Genomic DNA, 27,584 nt, shown 5'->3' on the forward strand with positions numbered 1-27,584 from the left:
AACCGATCTGAAAATGTCAGTTTATTAACACTTGAGTTGCAATCAATTAAATCTCTTTGAAGGTCCAAGATGCCATGGTCTCCATAGACTTCCATGTAATTCATAGTGCACGGATCGTGCACGCCCATGCCTAGATCATGCACCACGTGTGTGCACGCTGTTCACAGCTTTCAAACAAAAACATCCGCTTGGAAATCCGTTCAGGCATTCATGATATAGCAGCCATTATGTTTTCTTCAGATGTAAACAAACATGGCTGCCATGTTTGAAAGAATGGGTTGGTATGGGGTTAAACATGCAATTTCGCGATCGCGATCATGCCTATTACATTTCTGGAGGTCCAAAAAACATTTTTGAAAAAAGGAATTTTTTGAAAAAAATAAAATAAAAGAAATAAAAAAACTCAGGAAACTCTGGGTTGGCAACAGAAGTGTTAAAGAGCTGGAGAGACAGGGAGACTCCTGTTACTGAACAAACAAACACTCTATATTAACAATGATTACGGTCAGAATATAAAGCTTTAACCTGTTATTTAAAAAAGAAGGTTTGTTTTACTCCAAGAATCTCTCTTAACCTACCTTTAATTTACAATACAAATAAATACTAATAACAAATACAAGGTTTCTGCCCGACAGTGACGATATAATATACTAATAGTAAAATCCAGTCAGCTGAGTCTCTCCATGGACATTAGAACATTGCTATGGAACAGGCCGGTCAGACCGCTGCACTCCTGGGTGACCAGAACCCGTCCATCCGGTCGAGCTCTGTGGACCAGGACCAGCTCTCCTTGTAGCAGACTGAGCTCCGAGTCTGTCTGTGCTAAGTACGTTGTCGTCACTCTGTGCCTGAGGGACAAACAAAGAACAGACGCTCAAGGTCACAGTCGAGTCAACCACCGCACAGCGGAACCGACGGCGCTGCTCTGCTACACAGTGAAATCCTCCTCTGTTAATTTAAGCTTCAATTTGTTAACTAAACAAATGGAACCAACTGTTACACGCAGGATTTTACAGTAACTGATTTTACCCATCTTGATCTTTTTTTTATACAAAAACTATAGAGTAAATAAAATAATTGTCCTTTGAAGCGCAATATTGTAATATTGTAATAGGGGTCTCGCCGTCTCTCCAGCTATAGGCGATTTTAAGGGGTGTCCTAGGGTGCACGTGCACCCCCTGGCCGCCAGGCGGCCATTTTGATTTTTTTGATCATAATAAACACGCAATATGATTAAGAAGAAGAACATCTCAAATTCGCCTTTTTTGACCCTTTGAAGCACCCATAGCATGACTTCTAAACCAATCACAGCAAATGGGGGGCGGGAGGTAATAGGACTACTGGTTTCTCAACCAATCACAGTGACTGTCTGAACGTCTCTGACAGCACCGCTGAAAAACAAACGGCAGATGATGACACCTGCAGATTTATCTAAATAACAGAATTAAACAGTTGTTTCACAGTGGAATATGCTACCTGGGGTTAACTACAGACATCCATAGGACATGTGGATAGCTTTTACATTTACCATACGTGAACTAAAGTTTTCGGCACTGCTCAAAGAGGCTGGATTACACGATGTGTTCTGTGCCTCCAAGGAATAACACTTTCTTCTGGGCACCTCAATATAACATTGGATATTTTCTTGTCATTTTCTTAAGGTAAGACATGGCTTTATTTAACTATCTGTTCACTGTGGAGTTAGCCAGCCTGTTTTCTTCTCCTCCGTGTGTGTGTGTGTGTGTGTGTGTGTGTGTGTGTGTGTGTGTGTGTGTGTGTGTGTGTGTGTGTGTGTGTGTGTGTGTGTGTGTGTGTGTGTGTGTGTGTGTGCGCGCGCGAGCGAGCGAGCGCGCATGCTTGCTTCACTTGCTTGTAAATATTGGTAGCTGCTGGTTATGGATCTTTGGTGGTGTGGTTGTGCCACACCACCAATGTAAATGACTGCTTGATTGCTTGATGAATGATGATTAACTTGATGTTTGGCTTTATATGTCCTGGCTGTGCTGCCTCTGTCTGCAAAATAAGTAAATAAATCCTATAGACATATGCTCATGGTGTCTAGAAAAAGAAGCACCTGTTTTACACTTTTTTTGTTTATATTGTGTTACATTTGGGTACAAAATTAACTGCAGAAATCCGCTAAAACAACATTACAAAACCGCTAAGCGCGCGCGCGAGCGTCGTGCACGCGCGCTGCGCGCGCGTGCATGAGGTAATAGAGGTCGTGCACCCCCTGCTGGAAGAGGCTAGAATCGCCTATGTCTCCAGCTCTTTAGTAACTAATGTTTCTGGTAAGTTACACATTTTATTCCATCAGGAGAGAGAAGCCATTTATCAGCTTAAATGTTATAGTGTTCCAGTTCCAAATCTGAACTGAGCCCATTTATTTATTTTCTCACTTCCATGTTCACTCGTTTATCCTGTAGGAGTTCTCGCTCCTGATTGGCTTGAATTGGTACCCCAAACTGAAACTGTTCTGTTTACTAAAGAGCTTAAGAAAGGGGAGACCCCTGTTAATGGAATATACATCTATACACTTATTTTAACCATCACATATCACAATATCACACCCTTTACATTACTATAGTAGAATAATGATGTTTTGTTATTTGTGACACTGTAATTTGTTGCTTTTAATGTTTTATTTATGTTGGACAGGGCGTCCTCGAAAAAGAGATCTTGTATCTCTGTGGGAATTACCTGGATATACAAAAGGTGTAATAAATATAGAAACCACTCGTCACCTGCTGGGGCTGAACTGAGCCGACGCTGCCGATAGTGACGTTTGTGACGACAACGGTTTCTGCAGGCTGGAACTCAGATCTGAGATGGTGGTTTCAAGGCCTTTCCTCAGAACAGGACTCTTGCCCTCTTTGAGAACAATGCCGGGTCCGTCTCGCCCCAAGGTGAGCGAGGGGGCCCACACCTCCAGAGGAAGGGAGCCGGGTCGGCCAGAGGAGCTCGCCTGATGCCCACCCGACGACCACGAGGAGGCTCGCAGTCTGGGAGGAGAGGGGTCTTCATCTGTGAAGAACCGCACCGACTTCACTGGCTGTGGGAGAAGAAGAAGAGGTTTATTACAACCATGATCCTTTTAGGGCATTCACGAATAGTGATTTTTAGTATTCGAATTATTCGACCTCAAAGTATTCGAATAGTTGAATATTCGACAGGACTGGCCAAACTATCAAATATTAAGAAAGCAAGAGGCGAACATTGTGAAAATAGCCGATCTACATGCTCACAACGCCTCGCGTTGCAAGGCGTTGTGTGAGCATGTAGATCTGCTATTTTCACAATATTTATCTGCGGAACCGAGTCACATTAAACGTAATACCTACATTTCCAAGTGCTTGTCAGGGTGGGGGTCCCCAGTTCAAATATGTTTATTTTGGGGGTCACAGCCTAAAAAGGTTTGAGAAGCCCTGGTATAGAGCATTAACAAATTCATCCACCAGGGGCATTGAAAACTCATCCTTATGACTTCCTCTCTAGCCAAGCTTTATAAACTATATATTTTTTAAAGAGAAAACAATAAGAAAATAAAAATAAGCGAATATTCGACTTCGGTGAACAGCGTCGAATAGTGACTTTGATATTCGAATGTTCGAATATTCGAATATTTGGTGAATGCCCTAGATCCTTTTGTTGTCAAATCTGAAGTTCACGAGAGGAATTGTCTCTGGCATCTGTTGTGGTGAGAAGAACTAATTCACAACGTAGGCATTTAGCACATGCTGATATCCAGAGCAACTTGGGAGTGTATAACCAGAATAATTAAATGTCATAAACCTTCCACAAACATCCGTCTAAATGGTAAATAAAATGGTAAATGGTGCATTTGTATACCGCACGGTATAGCACCTTTCTCCAAAGCCTTTATAATGTGCATTACATTCACACACACATCCACAAAACAGGAGTGGAGGAAACCATGGAGGCAGTTAGGGGTTACTGTAAGTGTCTTGCTCAAGGACACTTACTGTAGACACAGCCAGTAGGAGCTGGGTATCGAAACGGGAACCTTCCGATTCCAAGGTCAGCTACTCCACCTCCTGAGCCACTGCTGCCACTACTCAGATATGACCCATTATGTCATTTTGACCTTGATCGTGATTGTGACCTTGATCGTTTTGACCCACACATTAATCATGTCTGCTGATAAGTGCCACCAAGTTTCATTAAAATCTGCCCATGCACTCTCATTGTTGACCTTCAATGTGACCTTGATCTTTTTGAGTTTATCATCTCTTTGGGGCAGTCTGTCAGACAGACAGACCGACAGACCGACTGACAGACAGACACAAGCACGTACAGAACAGGTTAGATAACACGACCCTGACACACTCGACCCTGACATACTCTAGACAGGGTAATTAATGACTAAGGACTCACATTAATGCACTACAGAACATAAATCCAGACAGCAGACTGCACTGGACTATAAATAGACAGCAGAGAACAGCTTGAAATTGAGGAGAAATTGTAAAATGTGTGTTAACAGAAATGCAGGAGAGGGAGTCATGATAAAATATATATGTCACGGTGTTTAAAAAAAAAAGACGAAAAAAAAAGAAAAACGTTTACTGTAAGCCATGCTGCAGAGAAATTCTAAAAGTAGTGGGAAGTCAATTAAATGAACTTAGATCAATTTCAAAACTTGAGAGAATACAATACCTTGTCTGTGTTGTTCTTGTGCGAGTCAGGTCTTACTAAGATCGAGTGAGGGCCGTTTGTGAAAGGCTTTCTGTCAAATGTTGCCTCTTTCAGGCCAGATAAGTCTCTGCCATTCAGCAGAATACCAGCAGGGTGTGCTGTTGCGTCAGACATGCGGCCCAGTGGCCTGCCAGGACTGGGCAAAATGCTGCCTTGTTTCCTCTTCTGCAGGGCAGGAGAACAGCCGGACGCCTGAACTTGAGCAAAGTTGTGCGTGTGGGACAGGTGGCTGGAGGTGGACGTGTGGACGTGGTGGTTTCCTCGCTGTGTCGAGCCTGAGGAAACAGACGCCCACTCTTTCTTTGTGAAACTCAAGTAACCAATTCAATAAAAGGTCAATGAAAGGTTGATGTTGGAATAGGTAAATAGGGCTGCAAAAATAGATTATCTTCTTAGCAATTATTCTATCCATGACTTTTCCGATTAATCAAATAATTGAGAAGCGTGCCTTTTTTTTATGAACAATTCGACATGGAAAAATTCGAATTGATTTGTTATAATCATCTAAATCGATTTTAGTCTCATTAACCACTAATAAGCCCTAGCTTGTAGTTTGCAAAAATAGCCGATCTACAAGCGCACATTGAATGCATCACATAACACACGAGACACATTGTGAGCTTGTAGATCTGCTATGTTTACTATTTTTGAAAATCTAATATTTTATCGATTATCAATAACCTTTTTTTAAATAATCCATGCAATTGATTTGTTCGATTAACTGCTGCACCCCTACAGATGCGTTTGCTCCCCTCTCACCTCTATGTGGATTAAAGACCCGTCTGACGGTGTCCCAGCCTTGGGAGACCCCATACAAGGACAACTTCTCTGCGCCGGCTGACGGTGCTGCATGCTGCGCCCCGTTGAGGACAGATGGGACCTGTCCCGTTGAGTACATTGTTCCATCTGTGTTTACCCTATCAAGAGCAAGGACCACAGCAGGATTCCTAGACGCTGTGGGCCTCTTTACAGCTGCTGGGGAGGATGTGGTCGCTGCCTTAGTCTCCAGGAGTCTGGCGGAGGTTCTGCGGTGATGCAAAAGGTAGCATTAGCATAAATATCAATTTAGCACACACGTATACTAAATTGTAATGCGCAAAATTCAGATAAATCCATGTGTTATTTGAAATAACACATGGATTTATCTGAACCAATAAACAGCCTCTAAAGGTACTAAAGCAGTGGTTCTCCACCTGTGGGTCCCCAGACGATTAACTTAACACTGTTTTTTAAATCAACAGTAAACAAACCAACATAAACTTTAAGTGTATAGCACATTTCTAAAGTGACAATTTAAGGACATTTTTATACCTCTGAAATGACAATTTAAACATTGGCCAAATTGTCAAAAGAGGCAGAAATTGTGATATAGAGTACAATAGAACTGTGATATACAAAATGTAATGCCTCAACTAAAGTGTTCGTCCCCAGTTAAAATATGATTATTTTGGGGGTCGCGGCCTGAAAAGGTTAAGAACCACTGTACTAAAAGACCAGATAGGAATGAATGACGGTGCTAAATAGCTATCCCAAACAGGCAGGTGTGGCAGCCTGTCACCTGAGCACGGGGGTGACGTAGCTCCCGGGAAGAATGCCCACTTTGCCCGTCCTGAGCGACAACCCGCGGAGCCAGCCCTCCTTGAACTTCCCGTAGACCCCCACCATCTCTCCCTTCCTCAGCTCCAGCTCCTCTGGGCGTCGAGGTTTGTAGGAGTAGAGGGTTGCACACCTGAGGAGCCAAGCAGAGAGTTTATACAGAGAGTAAGCCTATCACAATTATTACATAATCGTCTAATCGCAGTTATTTGACATAATCGCATAATAAATAGCAGATCTACAAGCTCACTATAAAGTTGTCAAATATGTCAGTAATTTCTTTGTATTTTTAGGTTACTAGTCCTGTGCCCAGGGGGTGTGCATGTGTGCACAGTATCTAAGGTGTAGTGGTTAGTGCATATGCCCCTTCATAAGGAAGGTGAGTGGTTCAAACCCTGCCAAAGCCGACGTCAGCAAGGGAGAGAGGACGACAGCCAGCCCCATGGCCTCCTCTAAGCAACAAGAAATCTTTTGAAATAAAATGTCGACAACCAATCATCAAGGACGATGATACACGAAAGAGGAAGAAGGGATTGAATGTAGGAGTCCCAGAAATAATGTTGGAGTGCCCGTTGGCAGATCTTTATGACCATATATGGTGTTCCATGTTGAAGTGCCTGTTGGGCAGATCTTTATGCCCATACATAGTGTTCCGTGTCCAGGCCAGTCTGTGATGTCAGTACTATGACGTCAGAGTAGCATGCAGACAGACGGTTACCATGGCGGCAAAACTGTGTAGTATCAGTGATGTCAGCATGCAGATGGTCAGACAGACGGACGGACAGACACTCGCTAAATTAATAGTTAGATATCTGCCATGTGCAACTTCAAAGCCTATAAGCCAAACAGAAATATAATTGTCAACGACGTTAATCACAATTATTTAAGTGACAATGAATCGTTATGTAAAATGTCATAATCGTGACAGTAACTTCCTCAGTCGCTACTGCACAGCTGGTGAAGAAAAGAGTGCAGGCAGGGATGGGACGGGTGAAGACAAACGTCAGGAGGGATTTGTGTCAGATGGGTGCCAGCGAGAGTGAAAAGGAAGGTGTGTAAGACCATAGGTAGGTAGTGAGACCAGCTATTCTGTACGACTTGGAGATGGTGGCACAGACGAAAAGACAGGAGGCAGAATGGTGGCAGAACGGAAGATGATACAATTTTCACCGGGAGTGACGAGGATGGACAGGATCAGGAATAAGTATATTAGAGTAGTGCTGGTTCTCAAAAGTGGGACCCCTGTTGGCCCTGAGGGGGTTCTAGAGGGTCCACAACAAAGTCAGTTAATTTTGTTTAGTTAGCACCAAAATATGTTTAGATATTTTCAAATGATTGCACAAAATCTTTTCTGATGCGAGTCCATGGCCAAATAGCCTGCATATCAATTTGGGGTCCTTGACATGAAAATGTATGATAACCACTGTATCAGAGGGACAGCAAAGGTTGGAAAGTTGTCAAGAGATGCCAGGTTGAAATGGTTTGTACATGTGCGGAGGAGTGGTGAAAGGTGATGGTGTATTGGGAGAAAGATGCTGAAGATGATAGCTGCGAGGCAAAAGTAATCATTTATATATGCAGAGGACAGAATGGAAACAAATGATCTGCTGTAGTGATCCCTAACAGTTGGGAAATAGCAGAAATGATGTGTTTTAACCAGTTTGGATGCCATTTTATGAATGTGTAAATATGTGAATAATGTTTGATTTAAGATTTAGTTTTTGCTGTTTGTTTATGTACAGTGAGAGATCAGTTTGTTTATTCTTACTGTCACTTTAACGATGAATTCAATCATCGATAATTCTTTTAATAATTGACTAACCAAATTGTCTGATAACTCGTACAACGTCTCACTCAAAAATTTTAGAAAACTAGCAAGCCCACGTTTAGATCTGCTATTTTCAATGATTAACTTGATTACTTTGATTAACCGTTGCTAGTTAATCAAACTAATCTGTTGCAATCCTAGGAAAGTTGATTCCAAGCGAAGTTGTTCCTATGCCGTTTGTTGTCTGCATTGCGCGGCATTACTCACACACTGATGGAGAGCTGCTGGGTGGAGGAGTTTTTACTGTCTGTGGAGGGAGGGGTCACCTGGGGGTTGACCAGGGCCATGCTGATGGTGGGCGGCGGCTCGCTGCTCATCTTCTTCTCCCCCTGGAAGGCAGCAACAGGTCAGCATTGTCGTCACACAAAATGCTAATCAACCTGTGATTCACATATACGACGCACATGCTGACACACATACAGTATATATCTAAATCCGCTGTTGGCTATTGATTAATCACCAGATTCGAGAGATGGGGGCGACTCGAGGTCATTGTGGTTCATTCAGTCAAAATCCGTCTCACTTGCGAAAGTTTGTTTCCTTTGACTGGCTGGTGACATAACTTAGTAAGTTATACTAAGTATTTATGAACAGATTTGTATGGATGACAGACATTTAAGTGAAATCCTGATCAGCGACTGCATTCTGCTCTGCTCACTGCTCAGCGTGTCAACTTCTGTGTCAGCGAGCGTGTCTGCGAGGCGCAGACATGGTTCGTGGCCCCAACAGGAGCGGAGGACGGTCCTCGCTCCAAGGAGCGGAGGAGAAACCTCGCTCCAAGCCTCTCTGGCGCATTTTAAAACTCGCTCCCTCACGCTCAATTCAAGTGTATTCAAACCGTTGTATTCTTATTCTTAGCCTACTCTTATTAAGAATAAAAGGCAACTAAGAGCAGGTGATTATTCTCATTTATTTTTTGCACATGAGAGTGGTGATAACCTGCCCGCCCCGCTGCCCGCCAATTGAGTCTGAAATCTTGACCGTTTGCGGGGTCCACGGGCAACGGGTCGGCCCGCGCTTCACTAGTAGTTAACGTCAAGACCTTTAAACCCCCCTGCCTGAAGCTCAGAAGTTGTGTATCCCCCCCATGGCGAGGGTTCGTTTGACAGTTTGTTCTCAAATACGAGAGACCAGGTTACAAAACCCACGGATTGCAACTTTAACAGACACAGGTGAGAGGAGGAGAAGGCAGGCCAACAGAAAGTTTATTTATTTTTATGTGGATTTAACACAACTATATGTATCTGTGTGTTGCCAGTGATGTAGGGCAAACGTGGCTTGACAAAAAAAAATCAACAGTCATCTTTGCCAAAAGGGTCTTGTGATGAAGTCTTTAATGTTCTGCCCAGAACATACTGAAGTTAACACTGTAAAATACTCAGAGTTAATGTATCCATTTGTTACTCTGAGAGAGTAAATGTAACATTTGTACACTCTCAGAGTTACATTAACACTGAGGATTTTATTGTGCACAATGACTGATGTTTCCAAGGAATGTGATACCAGCCTTTACCTCCCTCTCAAAAAAAAAACTGAAAAGGATTACGTTTACACATCACAGCCATACATAATGTGGTACTGTAGTTTATGTGGAAGAAATGTATTCTATGATTCAGTCCCATTTTCCCCAAACTGCATTTTGAATGACTCATTATAACCTAGTGTTGTTATGATTATGTCTGGGTAAAATGTCCCAGAGTAAACATTCTGGCCTTGTGTAGAGAGAAAAATGCAGATAAGGTCCTCTGTGTAGGAAGTATGAACCGTGGCAAAGGACAGTCCCTGGCGGAGCCAAAACTCAGAATCGTGTCCATTTGATCACATTGGTAATCCATTTGCTTAGATTTGTATCCTCTCTGGTTTTTGAATTAAATTATATTTTCTTTATGTCATCTGTTGTATAAAGTCAATATACCCAAAAGGCATTTAGTGCATTTTAACCATAGACATAGAAAGGTAAACGCCAACTCTGGCTCTGAGGCGTTGGTAAAAAAAGGATAGGCATTTTTTACGGAATTCTAACGTGTGTTACAGAAACAGAGGTTCGGCAGACCAATCAGAGGCAGTACTCCCTCTTTCCCAGAGGCACTTGCTTTGGCAATGTAAACATTTGTCTCCTCATGCCAATAAAGCTCCTTTGGATTGAATTTAAGTCCCAGAAAAGACACTGTGATTGGCCAGTACTACCCAGTAGTCACTTTGAGTGGCAGCGTGCCTTTCACACTTCCGGTCGCTCCAATGAACTGCAGCAGCGGAAGAGGTATCTAGCTTTTTATAACTATGGTTTTAACAGCAGGCAACAGTGGGCGACGGTCGGCCATATTTTCCAGAAGTGCTTTATTTGTCAGTGGGACCCGGCAACTACTGGCGATAGCAGGTGATAGTGGAAAACGTCGCCCAAAAACATGAAATTATTTTATCTTTTGGACGACATCACCCAGAGTCGCCGGCTGTTAAAATGTAGGGTCATTCTTTATTCTCTCGCCAAGAAAACACTTTGTTACTTTGTTTCCATCCATCCATCCACCGATCCACCCACCCATCCAGCTTCATCCACTTATCCCAGGTTTGGGTCACGAGGCTAAAGGTTCCAGCAGAGAATCCCAGACATCCCTTTCCCGGGCCACATCAGCTACTCCATACTGGTGGGAGGATCCTGAGGTGTTCCAAGGCCAGCGTGGAGCTATAACCCCCCCATCTGGTCCTTGGTCTGCCCCGTGGCCTCCTCCCAGTGGGACGTGCCCCGAAAACAACAGTTGCGGCAGCAGCATAACACGTGACAGACACACTCATCCATGCCAGCCGCTCTCCCAGGGCAGAGGCTGTGAGTCAGGCATGACACAGCCAGCATATGGAAGGCAGCAAAGCCCAGGGCATTAATGTTGCTCCAAGCTTTTGAGGAGAATGTGGCCTTTAGGATAATGGTCCTTAATTACCAAGCTGAAAATAGCTTTTTAGCCATAAGGACTTTGTGACTCAAAATGAAAACCACTCGTGATGAGTCATGGTGTTATTTCTGAAAGGTGTGAATTGATTACTCCCGGTGACCGCTATCCTTTTGGTGATGCACTGTACACATGTCATGCCTGCCGCTATTTACAGCTCAGCGGTGTTGAACAACATCATTAATCTACAAACCGCATGAAACCTAGTGTCCCTATTCTGGGATGAACATTTGCCAGAAATAGATTTTGAAAATGACAAGCTCAGATCTGCAATTTTTGGCGAAGATATTTGGTGTACAGGGGGAAAAGGATGGGACCCAGTATGGAGCCCTGGGGGACTCTGGTCCACTAAGTAGTGTAGGTTTTAAGTGGTTAATGCTCGCCTGTAGACAAAGAACACAACACTCCCCTCTGCAATGTTATGTAACATTTTGAATTCAGAAATTTTACTTGTAACAGAGTATTTCTGCAATGCCGTATTGATACTTTTACAAATGTGAGTACTTTTTCTAAAACTGCCCCTCTGTACAGTTACAGTACAGTACCATGAACCCTTTAGGCTCTCTCACAATTAGGTTGCATTATATTCACACTGTACCCAAGAGAAGGACAAAAGAAGTCATAATGAAGATGACGTGATGTAGTCACATGAGGCGGAAGTAACACATCAAGTTAACGACGTATTACGGTATTATTATTACTGTATGTCCTGGAGACATGACAGCTGTCCTTTGTGAAGAGACAGAGAAAGAGAGAAAGCAAGGAAGGATGAAAGCAGGCATGAAAGCAAGAAAGAAAGAAAGAACTGAAATGGGTTGGCTCCAACCATTCAACCTCTCCGTGTCTTCGCATCAGTCTGTTATGTCTTCGGTCATTCCTGTTCTGTTCTTTTATCATCCAAACACAAACAGACAGTGACCCAGCGCGTCACCCAGCGTGTACCAAATGAAGTCACGCTGAAGTCATTGAGGTCTGGTGTTTAAAATTACCATCTTTGACAGCAACGGAAACAACAAGCACGACTGAGCGATGACTGAATGTGAGTGAATCTACAACAAATGTAACCACCGATATTAAGAAAGTACGGTAATATTTAGCAATATCTATCTAGGTATACAGAAACAGAAATCTGACCAATCAACATCAAACTTGGCGTGCGTATGGCCGACGACCCGAGGGAATAGACATAAAAAGGGACACAGACAGACATGTCATAAATCTCTGCTGTCCGTCCGTCCGCCACATATCTGGAGAATCGCCCAAATGACAAACTCAGCATGTCCATCATCGAGTCCCCCCAACCCTTGCTTACCTTTTTTTTTCTTTTTTTTTTATCTAGTACTTCTACTTTTTCTTAATAAAGTTGGTCTTTTCTTTTTTGGAAAGCGACTTTATAAATCTCAGCTACTATATTATATGGGCTCACTCGTGACGGTACATGGGCCCCCTTCCATTAGGAGATAAATACTTCTGGCAGACTTCCAGGGGAGTATGCACTGGGTGAGCAACTTTCATTGAAATGAGTCGGCAGGGATTTGAAATCCTTCCTCCAGATAATATAGCTCTATGGAGTGATTGGGAAGCAAGTGGAAACTGGAAAGTCGGAGAGGTTGGCAGTTGTCCAAAAGATATTGATACATCTTCAAATCCCCATATACAGTATATGGAGTACCCTCATGTCATCAATATGATGTCCAAGTACTTGACTGATATGCTGGCCTGGACTCAGTATTTGAGTATGATTGACACAAACTCAATTAATTGGCATTAAATGAGACTTAGCCAGACAGATAGAGATCTCCATATATGGGCATAAAAGGGACACAGACAGACAGACGGGTAACAGACTTTCTCTTTTACCTGTGTTTCGCCCAGGTGGAAGTGGTTTTGAGATTAGATTTAGGCAAATTGTATTTTCTGTGAGGTTAAGGTTATGGTTATGCCTAGTATTTGTGAGGTTAGGGTTAAGGTTCGGTTTAGGCATAGTTTTTGTGAAGTTAAAGGTTGGGGTTTAGGCACCACCTGGGCAACAGTTTGATTCACTGCACAGAGTTACTTTTATGGCTGTGATGGAAAAATTGAATCTCATTCATTAAATTACTGCTTGCAGAGTTTTTGTGACATTTTGTTGTTGCAGCCTACAGTCATACGATGATAGCTACTTATGATCACTTATGCAACAGTCAGCACAACCGGTATTGATTATACATTTAAATTACGCCAAGCTGATTTGTGTTTTCCTTCAGGACTCACTCATCTGTTAATACTCACTGCGGGACCTGAACAAATTAGTACACGATTTGCAAACAAATTCAATTATTAGCCTACATATTATTCTGGCTCCTTTGCACCCATGCTGTGTTTATACTCAACTCCGTTAATATTCACACTATAAGCAGTATTTCAAGCACCGCGGCAGTTTGCACAGCTGAGAGAGGTGATGGGAAGCGCGTCTATAAATAGATCTCAAAACCACATGCTGGCTTGGCCAATGGCGAGGAGTCCTGTCCCCCTTTTAGAGTGAGGAAACTTTTGCATGCAAAGAACTGGGCTTGTCGTCTATTATTGGCCGCGGTGGTGATGTTACTTGCTCAGTGAAGAGGAAGGAGAGATAGAAGGGGCCCGTTATGTAAGCCACCCTGCCAGTGAGTCATCATCATCATCGCTATGAGAGAGATAAGCAGAGAGAGACTCCCTATTCTCCATTTCACACCTATTCTCTTGATTATTCTCTTTATTACATTTTTGCCTTGTACCCTCCCCCCACCCCACTCCACCTCATCCCATCCTGCCTCTTCCAAACTTCATAACATCATTTAGTTCCTTTCTTAAAGCTGCAATCCGTAAACTTTCATGTACTACCAAGGATTAGAACCCAGATCCCCCAGACCAAATGTACATTTCTACCGATCTGTCCAAAAGGCTTCATCACCCGCTCACATAAAGTAGTGGAGATATTGCACTAGTTTCAGGCAGTACTCGTAAGCTAGTGTTGTAGGTGTCGGGTCGGGTCTCAATGGAAGAGAAGGGACACCACCTCCAACCACTGCAGGATATAGTTTGTATTAACATTATCTCTCTACCATACTGCATCCCTATTTTGGTCATGTCATAAACTTTCAAAAACAGTCGATCTTTAAGCTCACAACGATCGCAATCAGATACTTATGCTATTCTTCCTATGACAAAGTGTACAGTATAAAGCTCAAGTGGTTAAATTATATTCCGGATAGCAGCTTTAACTTCAAACCATGCACCCCCCCCCCCCCCCCCCACCCCGGTTTCCACCTTCTTGCCCTTCCTCTCCAGTCTAGTCCCCCTCCTCTTCCTTCCTCCTCCTCCTTCGTTTTGCCCGTCTTTCTCCCCTTCGCAGGCTGACATGTACAGTACAGTGCACGCCTGCACAGTATAATTGCAGGGCAGACATGTGAATTGTCTCCTCAATCAAAGGAAATCGTCGTATCAGGGCAGGTCGTTTGGCAACACTTTGTGTTCATAATTAATGCTTGCAGACATTCGTATACAGGAAACGCCCCAGCCTTAACCTGACATTAACCTGCTTATGACAACGCTAGCCACAGTAATTTTGTTCTGATTGACATGAAAGGACAGTTTTGTAGAAATTTAGAAGTTTAAATGGTATGTGTGCCGTATTGCATTTTCATGGTAGGCCTATAATCCATACAGTTAATGAGAGACTCATTAATGAGAAAAAAAATTGAAAATTATCCTGCTTGAGGCCTGATTCTGCAGAATATGTGATTGATTGATAAACAAAGCCGAATCATTTCTTTCATGGCATGCAACAACTGCCCAACATGGTTCAATACACATTCATCAACACTGTGCATGGTGATAGAGACACTGTGTATAATAATACACATTGTACTCATTCATCACCATGTGCTGATACATTATTAGTTACTAAATAGCATTAACAGGGTGACTGGTGGTATACTTGGCAATTCATCCATGGAAACAGGCCAGAGGTTGAAGGTTGTAGCATAACAAAATGTGGTCAAAATGTGGTCAAGATGCTTTAAGGCTTAAAGCATCTTCGTAAAACATGACCACATTTTGTTATGCTACAACCTCCAACCTCTGGCCTGTTTCCAATCGATATGTTAGAGATGTTAAGAGCAGAGAGACCTTTGGGCAAGAACAGACCAGTGCAGTACAAAGGAGTTTGCCAGTCTTTTTTGCTCTTTCTGATTTGTTTTCAGTGATAATCAGAAACTAGACTTCAATCTACAGTATTTTATCATTGGTTCTGATTTTCTGAATGATGTCTGCTACTGTATCAGGGAGCTCAATCAAAGGATCTCTCTTCTGACATTTTCTTCCATCCAAACCACATTCACCTCAACTAATTTGCAAATTAAAAGTATGACAGCTAATCAAACACTCCTCCTACAGTCCTTATCTCTCCCCTTGCTCTTCATCTCCAGTGGGGGGAAACCTGGCTTACTTCCCAAGGCCGATTAAAATCTTTGGCTCCTTCCACTAACCTCTATCCCTCACCCTCTTTATCGCTCCATCGTTCAGTCGTGGGCCTCCACATCTGTCTCCATGTGAGCCTGTTAGTCATGTACAGTATCGGCGAACAGAAACACAAGGGCGATGTCTTTCCCTCTGCACTCATTCCTGGAGCTTAGTGTAATGCTTCCCTCCCTGTTCTCTTCTAGTGACTGATGAAAACATTCATTATCACTGACAAAACAGGCCAGGTCTTTTGAATAACATACATTTTATAGTAGAACAAATAGAGGGAGACCAAAGCGTAACTAAAGGAAATCCACGTGGCACACCAACAGATGGGAAAAGACGAGGTAAAGCAAACAGAACAAACACATTTTGAACCGCCGTGACTGACACAATAAGGATGGCTTCCTCTTTGCCCCGAGGTCAAAACATGTAGGCATGCTTTTTTTTTGTTCAATGATGAACTAGTCTGTTTTATTAAAGCTAGTTTTTTTACATTGGGAAGAGTGCCTTGGAAAACCTTGGAATCTTTTTCTTCTTGACTTTTAGAGGTTTCCCCTTTAGGAACAAAGAGAGATTTTATCTTTACTACCGTAATCATTATAAAAGACATAGGCCTCCTCTTTTTCTGATTTCTCAATAAGGAAGCTGTGTAGGCACAGGACTCACCTGTGACAGGTGTCTGTGCGTCCCGTCGGAGCGGCGGTGCTGGCAGGCCACCCTGGAGGGCGGAGCAGGGCCGTGGTTGGCTGGAGCGTTGGAGGGGTGGGGCGTCGGGCCCTGCAGGCCGTTGAAGGTGCAGATGTTGGCCGGCTGGTAGATGGCACTGCTGCCAACTACCAGCTGTTTGCCCTGGCTGGGGGGAGGCAGAGCGCCGATCGTAGGAGTCTTTGACGGGAGTTGAAGGACCCCGAAATGGTTGGTCTTGTCGGGTGCGTCAGCTGCCTTGTCCTTGCTCCCACTTCCAGTCCGCTGGTTGGATTCTGATGAGTCCCTCCCCTTCCTGTTCTTACCCTCCAGGAGTTTGACAGCTGCCGAGTTTGGCTGAAAGAGAATAGAAGAACGAAACATGTCAACAGAACCCCTTGAACACAATAACCAACTGATGGTTTCTTTGCTCAGCTAGACAACAACAAGGTCATCCAGCTACATCAATTCACCTCTACAGAGTTTGGCTGAAAGAGAACAGGAGAAAAAGAAAACTATCACTGTTTCGCAAAAATAACATACGACCACACACACACACACACACACAACAACTACCTCACCCACCCATACAACTTTGTCAGTCGGGTCTGAACAGCGACAGTCGGGTCTGAACAGCGACAGGCGCGCCAAGAGGGCAAGAGGCAGTGGGAAAGACGATGGCAGATGGCCGAAAAACGGACTGTGCAGAGTCACGCCACCAGACCGTCAGGCAGGACGGGGTTAATGCTCTCACTCCCTACAGTGATGTGTTGTTACGCCACCCAAGCAGAGAAAGCATTACCGTGTCCTCACGCTCCACTGCTTCGACACACCGAGAGAGGCACAGAATGAGGGGGGAGAGGAGAGGAGAGGAGAGGAGAGGAGAGGAGAGGAAAGGAGAGGAGAGGAGAGGAGAAAGCAGGACGCTGAAAGATGAGAGCAGAGGAAGATGAGGAACAATGTTGGGGGGTTGTTGTTAAAAGAGAAGACAGGAAGGATAAGCATGAGAGGAGAAAGCTGAGAAGAGAGGAGGAACACAGCGAAGAGAAGAGAAAGGAGGTAAAATAATAACATGACAACACGAGGAGAGACAGAAGTAAACAAGTAAAATGTCTGAAGAAGCATTAACCACTTAAAGCCTATATACTTAGTTGACCAGGGTCCTCCAGGGCTCTACAGTATACTAGGTCCTCTAGTCGTTTCCCACACCAAATCTCTTCGCTGAATATAGCCGATCCACAAACCGAGTCGCAAGATCTCATAGGGTTCAACTGGTTAAAAAGGAGCAGATAAAATATCTCAATTCTTTGACGAGGAAGACGTTCTCTTCTCTTCAGGAGGCAGGAAGTACAGAGTAAAAGAAGTGACAGTCAGCAAGCTAAGCAACCTCTGTGAACCCGAGTAAACCTTGTAGTCACACTAATGAGGGGATGCAGACACAGCGCCGTGCCTCAGCACTTTGCTGTGTACACCACTGGCATTTATGGATGAAGCAAAAGGTTTGAACGTTAAAAAAAGAAAAAAACAAGGCAGCGCCACAGCAGTGACCCACGCTTCCAGCATCAACACTTACAGTTGCATTTGTTACTCGAGGCATAGCGTCAAACAGCATCAGCCCACGCAACCTGCAACGCACACAAGAGACTAAAGAGACCACTCATTCTCAACTCACATGGACAGTGTGAGAAACAGAAAGAAAGAAAGAAAGAAAGAAAGAAAGAAAGAAAGAAAGAAAGAAAGAAAGAAAGAAATTAAAAAAGAAAGAAAGAAAGAAATTAAAAAAGAAAGAAAGAAAGAAATGAATGGAGGGACAAACCTCTGTAAACTGTAGAGGGAGAATCCCAACTTTGTCTCCAAGTTTCGCTTCAATCCAGTGTTCATCCACCCGTCTGACAACTGTAAGGATGTCTCCCTGCATACCAGGATGACAGGAGAGGAAAGGGGGAGGAAGGGATTGGAGAGAGGGGGGGGAGGGGGGGGGGCGGTAGAAGGAGACACAGAGGGGGGCGTGAATTCAGATTGAATGGAGAGTTATAAAAAGAAAGAAAAGAGTACATGTTTGGAATACTGTAGAATCAGCCCTGGAGTCTGAAGCCCCCCCCTCTCCACACACACACACACTCACACACACACACACACACACACACAGCATGTGACAACTGCCTTTATTTCTGTAGGGCCCAGTTCGTCTTTTCTCTCTTTCCCTCTCTCTCTCTCTCGCCCTCTCAAACCCATCTGACCAGCTCTCAGACGTGCTTTAATGGAACACTGAGGTCCTTATGTAACTCCCACAGAAAGTCCTTTACGCTAAGTAGCAGGCACTGCAGCGAGCGGAGCGGAGGTCTTCCTGTGCTACTGTGCCCCTGGCTCTGCTCCTTTCTAGCAGGGACAAAGAAAGCAACCGAGATTATGAAATAGCACCATTGTGCATAATCGTTGGTGTATGCTTGCAAACGGAACACACCAGCATGATGCTGAATTTGGTGTGTTGTCTCTCGCGATGCGAGGCGTTGTGTACTTGTAGATCAGCTGTTTTCACTACTTTTGTGAGTTGGCCATATGATGAAGCAGAGCTTTACTTTGCGAAAAGATTTACACATTTGAAACTTGTAGATACAAGGTTTCTGCCCGACAGTGACGATATACTGTATCGCCCCCTCCAAAATAAATGGTCCACTTGTCTCTTTCTTTCTGCCTCTCTCTCTGTCTCTCTCTCTCATATCACAATTTGCAGCATGCCTGATGTAGGTGTGGAGTGTCCCTGGAGTTAATAAACCGCTCTGAACTGGAAACCCTATTATTCTAGCCTCCCGATGCTCCCTGCATTTACAAGTGAGGTTGCGTGTAAACACGGCACACGGACTCCACTCTCTCAAATCGGGCCGCTTTCCTCGTCGAAGTATCAGGTTAGTTACTGCACGGAAGGGAGACGAACCTTGAGGAACCTCAAGCAGTATTTGTAATCCTCCAGGTCCGTTGTGCTGGGGTTAAAGTCAGACAGGGCCCTGCAAAGAGCCAGCGGTTGGGACTGAGGCATCAGGTTGTCGGCCTGCGACAAGTTGGCGGCGCCAGGCCCACTGCTGCTGTGGTACAAGCTCTCCTCCGTCTTCTGTCTTGGGTTGGTGGTGTTGTTAGCATTACTGAGGACCAGCTCTCCCATGCCGCCTCGTCCGTGGTTGTGCAAAGCTCTGGGAACAACCTGCACAGAGCGTGAAAATAATACCACATGTTTTGATTAATTGGCTGTGAAAGGCAAGGCAAGTTTATTTGTATAGCACATTTCAATGGAAAATTCAAAGTGGTTTACACAAAACATGAATCACTTTCAAGCGGCCCTCCTTATTTTGGGTGTGTCGTTGAAAAATGTCCAAAATCTTCCAAAAATAATATACTGTAGCTAGCTCTACAAGCTCTCAAAACGTCACAATGTGGCATAGGCTAGCATATCTATAAGCTCCCAACTCATCACAATGCAACGCGCATTGTGCAATTGTGATTTGTTATTCTTGCTTTGGTGTATGGCCAGGCAAGTATATATCTAGCTTAAGTGGTAAACTGTTGAAACATTAAGACACATTATAAAAGAGCATTTGAATGAAAATGTTATTAAAACAATAAAACTGACATTTTTGATACCATGGCATGTTACCAAGTTAAAGTTATGTGTCGCACACATTTTGTTCATAAATTCTAACATTATTAAAAAATAATGACAATTCAATCTCCTGCATTTGGGCCGAGAAGCATCAAGATACCAAAGGGATCCTGGGCTACTCTTTCCCATGTCGTCAGATATAAAACAAATAGCAGCTCGCCAATACAATTGCATTTCCCTCGAGTGAAACACAAAACTTTGGGTTTGACCTACTTCTTCTACAGTGACAAAGTGAGACCAGGCACTTTGCAAAGGACATTTGCCAACAAGAATGAGAGAGACGGGGAGATAGCAGCAGGCAATAACAACTCACATAAGCCTTGTGCAGAACATTAGTAAAAGGCCCCAGTCCTTCAAATACAATGAAGACAAAACACAGACACACATACACACACACACATCCCTTTAGATGCCAATCAGTGAGGAGCTTAAATGTCATTGTGTTGTTCTCTGTTCTCTCTTTCTGGATTGAGAGAAGATGCTTAGCTTGTCTGGAGATTTCTGAGAAATGAATCAACACTTAGTTTGAATAATTTGCATTCCTCACCCTGATTTCAGGATTACTTCCCAATTTCTCGCTGGTTTTCATGAACAACTTGTTTTAATTCCAAAAATGTCTGGCCTGTTAAATTGTCATATCTAATTTACTAGCCCTTACCCGTTCAAAGATATGAGCTCTGAAATGATGTGCAGTGTGTGGGTTATGGGGTGTGCACTGTGCACACAGTATATGAGGGATGGAAAGTAACTTTAACTGGTGCTTGCATGATAATATGTAGGAGCATCAATGTAAGAAATACCCGTTTCGTTTAATGGCTACAGAGATACTGTGTTAACAGACACACAGAGCTGGTTAAACATGTTGCCTCATGCTAGATGCAGAATAGATAAGCCTCATGCTAGATGCAGAATAGATACACCATAAAAACGCTAATATACAGCATACGATTTGTGAAAGTGACAAACCGGCTTCACAGTTATGTCAGGTATGTTCATATGCTAATGGTGATGCGATTTCAGATCAATTGCTCCAGCCATTGAGGAGAAACGCTGTGACAGACAGACAGACACTCACTCAGACACTCACTCAGACAGACAGACAGACATTTGGAAAATTATATGTTTGATAGTGTTGATGCAATTCAAAATATTTGACATATCAACAATAAACTGTCTGTTAAAGGGGTGTAAGGTTTTTTGTTAACCCCACAAAGATAATGTATCAGCTTGTGTCTTCCAATTTCACTTGTTTATCCTGTATGAATTCACCTTCCTGAATAGATGAAATTGGTGTCCTGGCCTGAACATGTTTACTGTTTACTAAAGGGCAGAAGAGACAGGGAGACCCCCGTTACTGAACAACACTCTAGCAATGATTACAATCAGAATATAGAGCAATTTAACACTTGATTTAACAAAAGAATCCGACTGACAGCACCTTTTAATGGGATTTAGTAACTGAATTGTCAGAAGTATCAGACTAAAAAGGGCCATTTTCCTGCAAAACAAAGACATTTCATGTTTTTCATTCCACAAATATTCTCAAACTAAAAAAAGGAGTTTGATTTGCTAACATTTATTAAGAGTAATGAGCTTGCATGACTCTGTCCTCCAGGGAGGTTATTAGAGTGCACTTCATCTTGGTGTTATGTTAATTAACGCTCAAATGGCGCCGTAGATGAAAGAATACGATGACCCAACGTTCCTGTGTGGGACCCTGTTGGGGAAATATAGTTTTCAAGTAATTAATCTGTCTCAGATAATTAGTGGACGCGCTAGATGAAGCTTTTTAATAAATAAAATAAATAAATAAACAACCTTAGCCGCTTATACCCTTTATGCTCTACATGGTAAACTATTGAGTAAATATAGAGTAACAAAGTTTGACGTCATTTGCACAATCTACCTGGTTCACGTTTTTTTTTTTCATCCCCATTCTGAATTCCCCTGGACTTTTTGGAGCTGTGTGGAACACAAGCTCCCTATACGTGGCCGTGTGTGTGGGTCTCCGTCCGTCCGTCCGTCCGTCCGTCCGTCCGTCCGTCCGTCCGTCCGTGTCTGTATGTAGCCTAAACTTCGGCACGCTACTAGTCCCGCACCATTTACGCCACCCCCGCAATATATACATCAAAACGTGCGGCTCGGCCGGGAATGGTGTGCTAGTAACTTTCTTTCCGATCCGCCTTACAATGGCCACATAATCGGCAAAAAACGACGCTGAATTGTCCCCATTGACTTATAATGGGACAATGCAAGACACTTTGCGTTTTGCCCCGTAACTCTTGAACCGTAGATCGGAAAATTAAAATTCTTTTTTCCCTGGATTCCTTGGGTCAAGACGCATCTCCCCATATAGGCCACGCCCATTTGCGCCAGGATAGATTTTCCGCCATCTTGAATTTTCTCCAAAACACACTTTTTGCTCCTTTTCCTACATATTTTCTTCAAATGTCACAAAAATCGGTACACACACACACACACACACAGCTCCACTTCGAACAGAGGTTCGATTTTTTTATATTGCGTCATTTAAGAACTGTGTTCCAAACATAAACAAATTATCTCAGCGGTTTGACTCATATGGATATGAAGAATCAATTGATGGTGAGAAAACGCTAATGTTACTGTTGCTGAATTAGTTACATTTTCACCAGAAACAGACTGTATCAAATATTAGTGACTGACTATCATAAACCATACAGAGCCACCACCTCCCCGACAATATCGCAGAGACCGTTTGTTTATTTTTGGACCACAATGCTTATACTGTATGAGACGATTTTAAGATGACCCAATCTTATTCGTATGAGATCTCCATATATAGCCATTAATGTATTAGTAAATTCATTTTCCCCTTTGACTTCAATGGGGAAAATTCGCATAGTAAGATGAAATTCATTTGCAAAATTCGCATCACAGCAACCACATTTGCAATTTCTAATTGCATCTTTCCAGCTAAATGCCTAAATTGGAGCTGCTAGTATGAATCCTTCATGGTATGGCACTGGTAAAAGAAATTTAGACAGGAGTCAACAGTCAAGAAGTCCTTCTCTGGGTCAGTTTATTGTATGGATCGATCTGGGGATTTTTGCAAGGAACATTTAGAATGCAGGGGTTTAAATATGCTTTCCTCACACAACTTTGGTCAGTTCAGCCAGTTACACAGGATTCTTTGTATTCATCTGGGGTCAACATGCGGTATCAATTACAGGCTGGCCTTTACCAAGCCTAGATCATATAAAATTCTATACAATTAACTGGACAATGAATATCCTAGACTAAACAAGGTCTCATATAAAGTTTGCATGCCAACAGTAGCCAGTGAAAAAATCACTACTACGGTAATAAAAAAAAATCGCCCCGCTGGTCAATTAAAACACATGGAAAACTCTAGCAAGTGCACTCATTCACCCTCACTTTGACTATGGAGTTAACGTATGCTCTCGCGACTCCTCAAACAATTAGGATCCTGCTTAACCTTCCTTCTCGGGCTCACCTTAACGCTAATCACTTTTCAAGCGTGGGGTGGCTCACAGTAGCTGACAGAGTACAGCATCTTGCAATGGGCCTGGTCACTGGTGTACAAGATACACTACACCACTACCAATGTACCTGACAAAATACTTCCAAAACGTCAAAGATGTCCACAATTACAACACCAGAAGCAGCTCCACAGATCATGTTCAACCCAGATTCGGCTCAAAGGGTCAAATTTGTTCTCCTGCTATACCGCTAAAATGTGGAACGCCCTACTGAAGGCCTTAAAGGAGTGTAAATCCCTACCTTCCTTTAAAACCGCTCTGAAAAGCCACTTGCAGGCGGCTGCTCGAAACTGGTAACAGAAAACTTAACTCAATGTTATATTATATGAGTTAAAGAAAAGGACCCCAATTTAAACAGGCTCAAAAAGCTTTTTTGAGGTGTCGATCCTTTTAGTTGACCTTGTGCCAGTGAATTGTACTTTCATGAAACTGTAACTTTTCCTAGGTAAACTTCTAATAGTCTTCAATCTTTAATGAATCAAAGCTGAACAACAAGCTCACAACACGTTGTGTTGTGATGCAATGTGAGCCTGTGGATCTGCAGTTTTCGTTCCCCCCAGAATAGGGATGCAACAGCACAAGACAAGTGGTAAAACCACCATCCAAATTCTACACTTAATCAAACTAAGACTAATGTCACCTTTACATTTGGTTTGTTGTTATTATACATGAGATAGTGAGTGACATATATTTAAGTACATTTCTCTGGCAAATTCCCCAGTGGAATTAAATGGGGAGGTTAGAGTGAAAGAAAAAAACAACACCGTTAACATAAACAAACTAATATTTTGGCAACGTCTGTGCCAGCCAGATATACAACACCAAACTCGCATTATGCCAGCAGCTAGTCAACTGTGGTGACGCAGTGGAAGCGCCCTGGAGCAAGTAGCTAATTATTATGAGATTAAGGGAGTGTGTACTGATCTCACAGTAATGTGGGAAACGTATAGACACTCAGCAGAAAATAGGTTTGGTTCTTGCCATTAATATGTATTGGTTTAAAAGGTAGTGTAGTGATATTTTTTTGGTTAAACGTTAAGGCTCTATATTCCAATAGTAATCATTGTTATATTGAGTGTTTGTTTGGTAACAGGGTTCTTCTTCCTGTCTTCCCAGGTCTTTAGTAAACAGAAACTACATTTTCAGATGGGACACCAATTTCATCCAATCAAAAGATTATAATGCTGTTCTAATTTTATTGGCAACATGTTTTGTTTGTTTCATCACTTCCAATTTACCTTTTAAACTGTATGAGTTCTCTCTCCAGATTGGATGAAACTGCATGGTATCCAGACCTGAAAATGCATGTTCTGTTTACTAAAGAGCTGGAGAGATGGGAGACTTCCATTACAGAACAAACATTCAGCAATGATTACCATAACATAAGAATAGGCCTATGTATACGCTATTTAACTGTTATTTTAGCAAAAACAAGAAATAACCCTTAAAATGGGTTACTGAGGTGAGAGGAAATATTGTCAGTGTGAACGTCAACCTTATAATAAGTTGTTTGGTCATTCTTTTTAGCTTAATTGGCACACTTATTGTTTCAAAACTAAATTCTGACTAATAACTTAATTTGAAAGGGATGCTAATAACTCTGGACCGCACTAAAGTTACCTAGGGCTGCCTGTGGTGGACAGGCTAGTTGGGATGTGTCAGTTTGAGATCCATTATAGCAGTGTGGTTCTCAACGTGGATTCCAGGGACTCTGTGGGTTCCTTCCTTTAGGGGGGTCTAAATTGACCCATACAAGTCTGTAACTCTGACAGGGGAGACCTTGACATTTGAAAGTTTGAGAAACCCTGCATTATTATGGAACATCATTTTACAGACCGTTTTGACCACCACACTCACCTCACGGTCCCCCTGCTTCTCTCTGTGTTGGGAGCTCTGTCCCTCCTGCTGCTGACCCTCCCTGAGGGCCATGCCGTTGTTGGGCACCGCATAGCGGGCAGAAGAAGACTGTCTGGCCCCCCGGCCGGGCCCCATGGACACCTGCTGGAGTCCCTCCAGGAGCCTCACCAGCAGCAGGTTCTCGGGCAGCTCGTCCACGGACCTGGCCTGAGCAGGAGTGCGACACTCCGGACAGAGGAGCTGGAGCAGCAGCTGCTGCTGCGGTTGCTGTGGCTGTGAACAGAACGCCTCCTGCTGCAGGCAGGGCTTACAGAACGTGTGCTGGCAGGGGAACACCTTGGCAGACACATCCAGCCGCTCCAGACACAGAGAGCATTCGAGCAGGTCCAACAGGGCTAGATCCTCCATCTTAACGGGGCTCTCTGTCTCGAGACCGCTTCTTCTTCTCCTCCTCCTGGCACGTTCCAAACACTGTATTCCGCCATACTGGGGGAAAGTGAAGGAATCAACGGTACTCTGACAGTCCACTTGTTACAAGTACTCTACAATGAAAGCACTGTAACAGCACTAAATCCGGGGCACTCACGTTTAGGATTAACACGTTATTAAGCTATCACCACACGGTCCACGCGGATGATCGATCCAAAACTAACGAGACGAGGAGGAGAAAACTAAGCGCTACTACGTGCGTAAACATCACATGACGCACGCAGGTGTCATGTCGGCTCACCTGGCCGCAAAGGTGAGACGACTTCAGGAAGTGTAGTAGCTGTAGCAGCACAATAGCAGTAGGCTGTTCTTGCTGCTAGAGGTTCCCTTTCAGCCGAGCAACACAATGTTTTTAAAATACTTTATGACTTACGCGTGTAGCTGCTGACTACGACCATGATAATCCACGCATTCCAATAATGGGAAGTGACCAAAGCATTCGCGCAGAAAAGTGTGCAGCGCTCTGCCTGTCTGTCTGTGACGCAGCTGATTATTTTCCTCCAAACACGGTGTTGGAAAAAGTACTCCCATTTTTTTACTCAAGTAAAGTATCAACATTTGCAAAGTAGAAATACTCTGTTAGAATTAAAAGTCCGGAATTAAAAATGTACTTGAGTAAAAGTAAAAAAGTGTTGGTATCAAAATGTACTAGTAAAAGTACTCATTTTGCAGAATGTGCCATTTCAAGTTTTCAAATGTATAATAATCTTTTAAGTAGGCCTAGGAGTAAAAGTTTTGGAAATTGGAAATAGGCCTACTCAAGTAAAGTAGGCTACAAATACCTCACAAAATGAGTACAGTAGTGATGTACTCCACTGTTATTTACCAAACATGCTGAACAACACAATGATAGAATGTAACCAAAACACTTTGTGTGGTTATGTGACAAAGAGGCTTATAGATTAGACACACACAGGAATACAACTTAAAACAAAGCTGTCTAACATGTCTCGGATCCACTTGAAACACGTTTGGGGATTTGCACTTTCCTATAGTGTCGGGTTTCAGCTTGTCCAGTCCACTCATTCAATTTTAGTTTAACCCTTGAGTTGTAGTAGACTAGGCCTACTTGTACACTTGCTACTACAGCTACTGTGGTGACTCACACACACACACACACACACACACACACACACACACACACACACACACACACACACACAACAATGTGAGGAAATGTTTTCTACTAACACTTAGTCCATTAAATACAATACATTTTTGATTGATAACTCTTTCAGTACCCGTGTTCTTTGCTATTTTTACCATAGCACATTGAAATTGTATGAATGTATTCATTATTGATTATATCTTTCTGTATGTCTCTCCTACCCCCCCTCCAACAGATGTAGCCTACTCAGTTTACACAAACATTATTTTACACTCAAAGGACCACAATGGAAACTAGAAGCAGTGCTCTTCTGAGCACGTCTCCGCCAGGACAGGTATGTTATTGTGGATTTAATAGTCCAATGTGAAAAGGGTGCCATGTCTTCCTCTGCCTTTCACTGTAATCTGACGCTGGTAGGCTGCATTCATGATTTGAGGCATTTTGTAACAGGCTAAGGATGGGATGGCATATCTTCCCTGACCTAGTGGGAATGTGCATGCACCCTGCATTCATGCATTTTGTTCTAAACTGAGGATTCCTGCAAACTTTGGAAGCCAATGTTAGCCAATTAGGATGGAATATGAAATATTGGAAAGATCCATCTTGATCACATGACTATAGAGATAGCCTACTGTGTACCGATTTGCGTGATTTTTGGATAAAATCTGAAGGACTAAAC

At 43.1% G+C, this 27,584-nt stretch overlaps 1 protein-coding gene across 1 annotated transcript; it reads right to left on the reverse strand.

Annotated features, from left to right (window-relative positions):
- Window positions 1–586: 586 nt before the first annotated feature.
- On the reverse strand, window positions 587–25,716 carry sh3rf2 (SH3 domain containing ring finger 2; the record flags this gene model as incomplete). Its single annotated transcript, XM_080746673.1, has 10 exons — window positions 587–848; window positions 2,745–3,052; window positions 4,678–4,991; window positions 5,476–5,741; window positions 6,275–6,445; window positions 8,348–8,469; window positions 16,237–16,611; window positions 18,071–18,166; window positions 19,190–19,453; window positions 25,309–25,716. The coding sequence occupies 10 exons, from the start codon at window positions 25,714–25,716 to the stop codon at window positions 668–670; spliced, it is 2,505 nt and encodes an 834-aa protein (XP_080602799.1). The 3' UTR covers window positions 587–667.
- Between the last annotated feature and the right edge of the window lie 1,868 nt (window positions 25,717–27,584).

This window comes from Nannobrachium achirus (genome assembly GCF_963921795.1).
Source record: "Nannobrachium achirus genome assembly, chromosome: 17".
NCBI classification, from domain to species: domain Eukaryota; kingdom Metazoa; phylum Chordata; class Actinopteri; order Myctophiformes; family Myctophidae; genus Nannobrachium; species Nannobrachium achirus.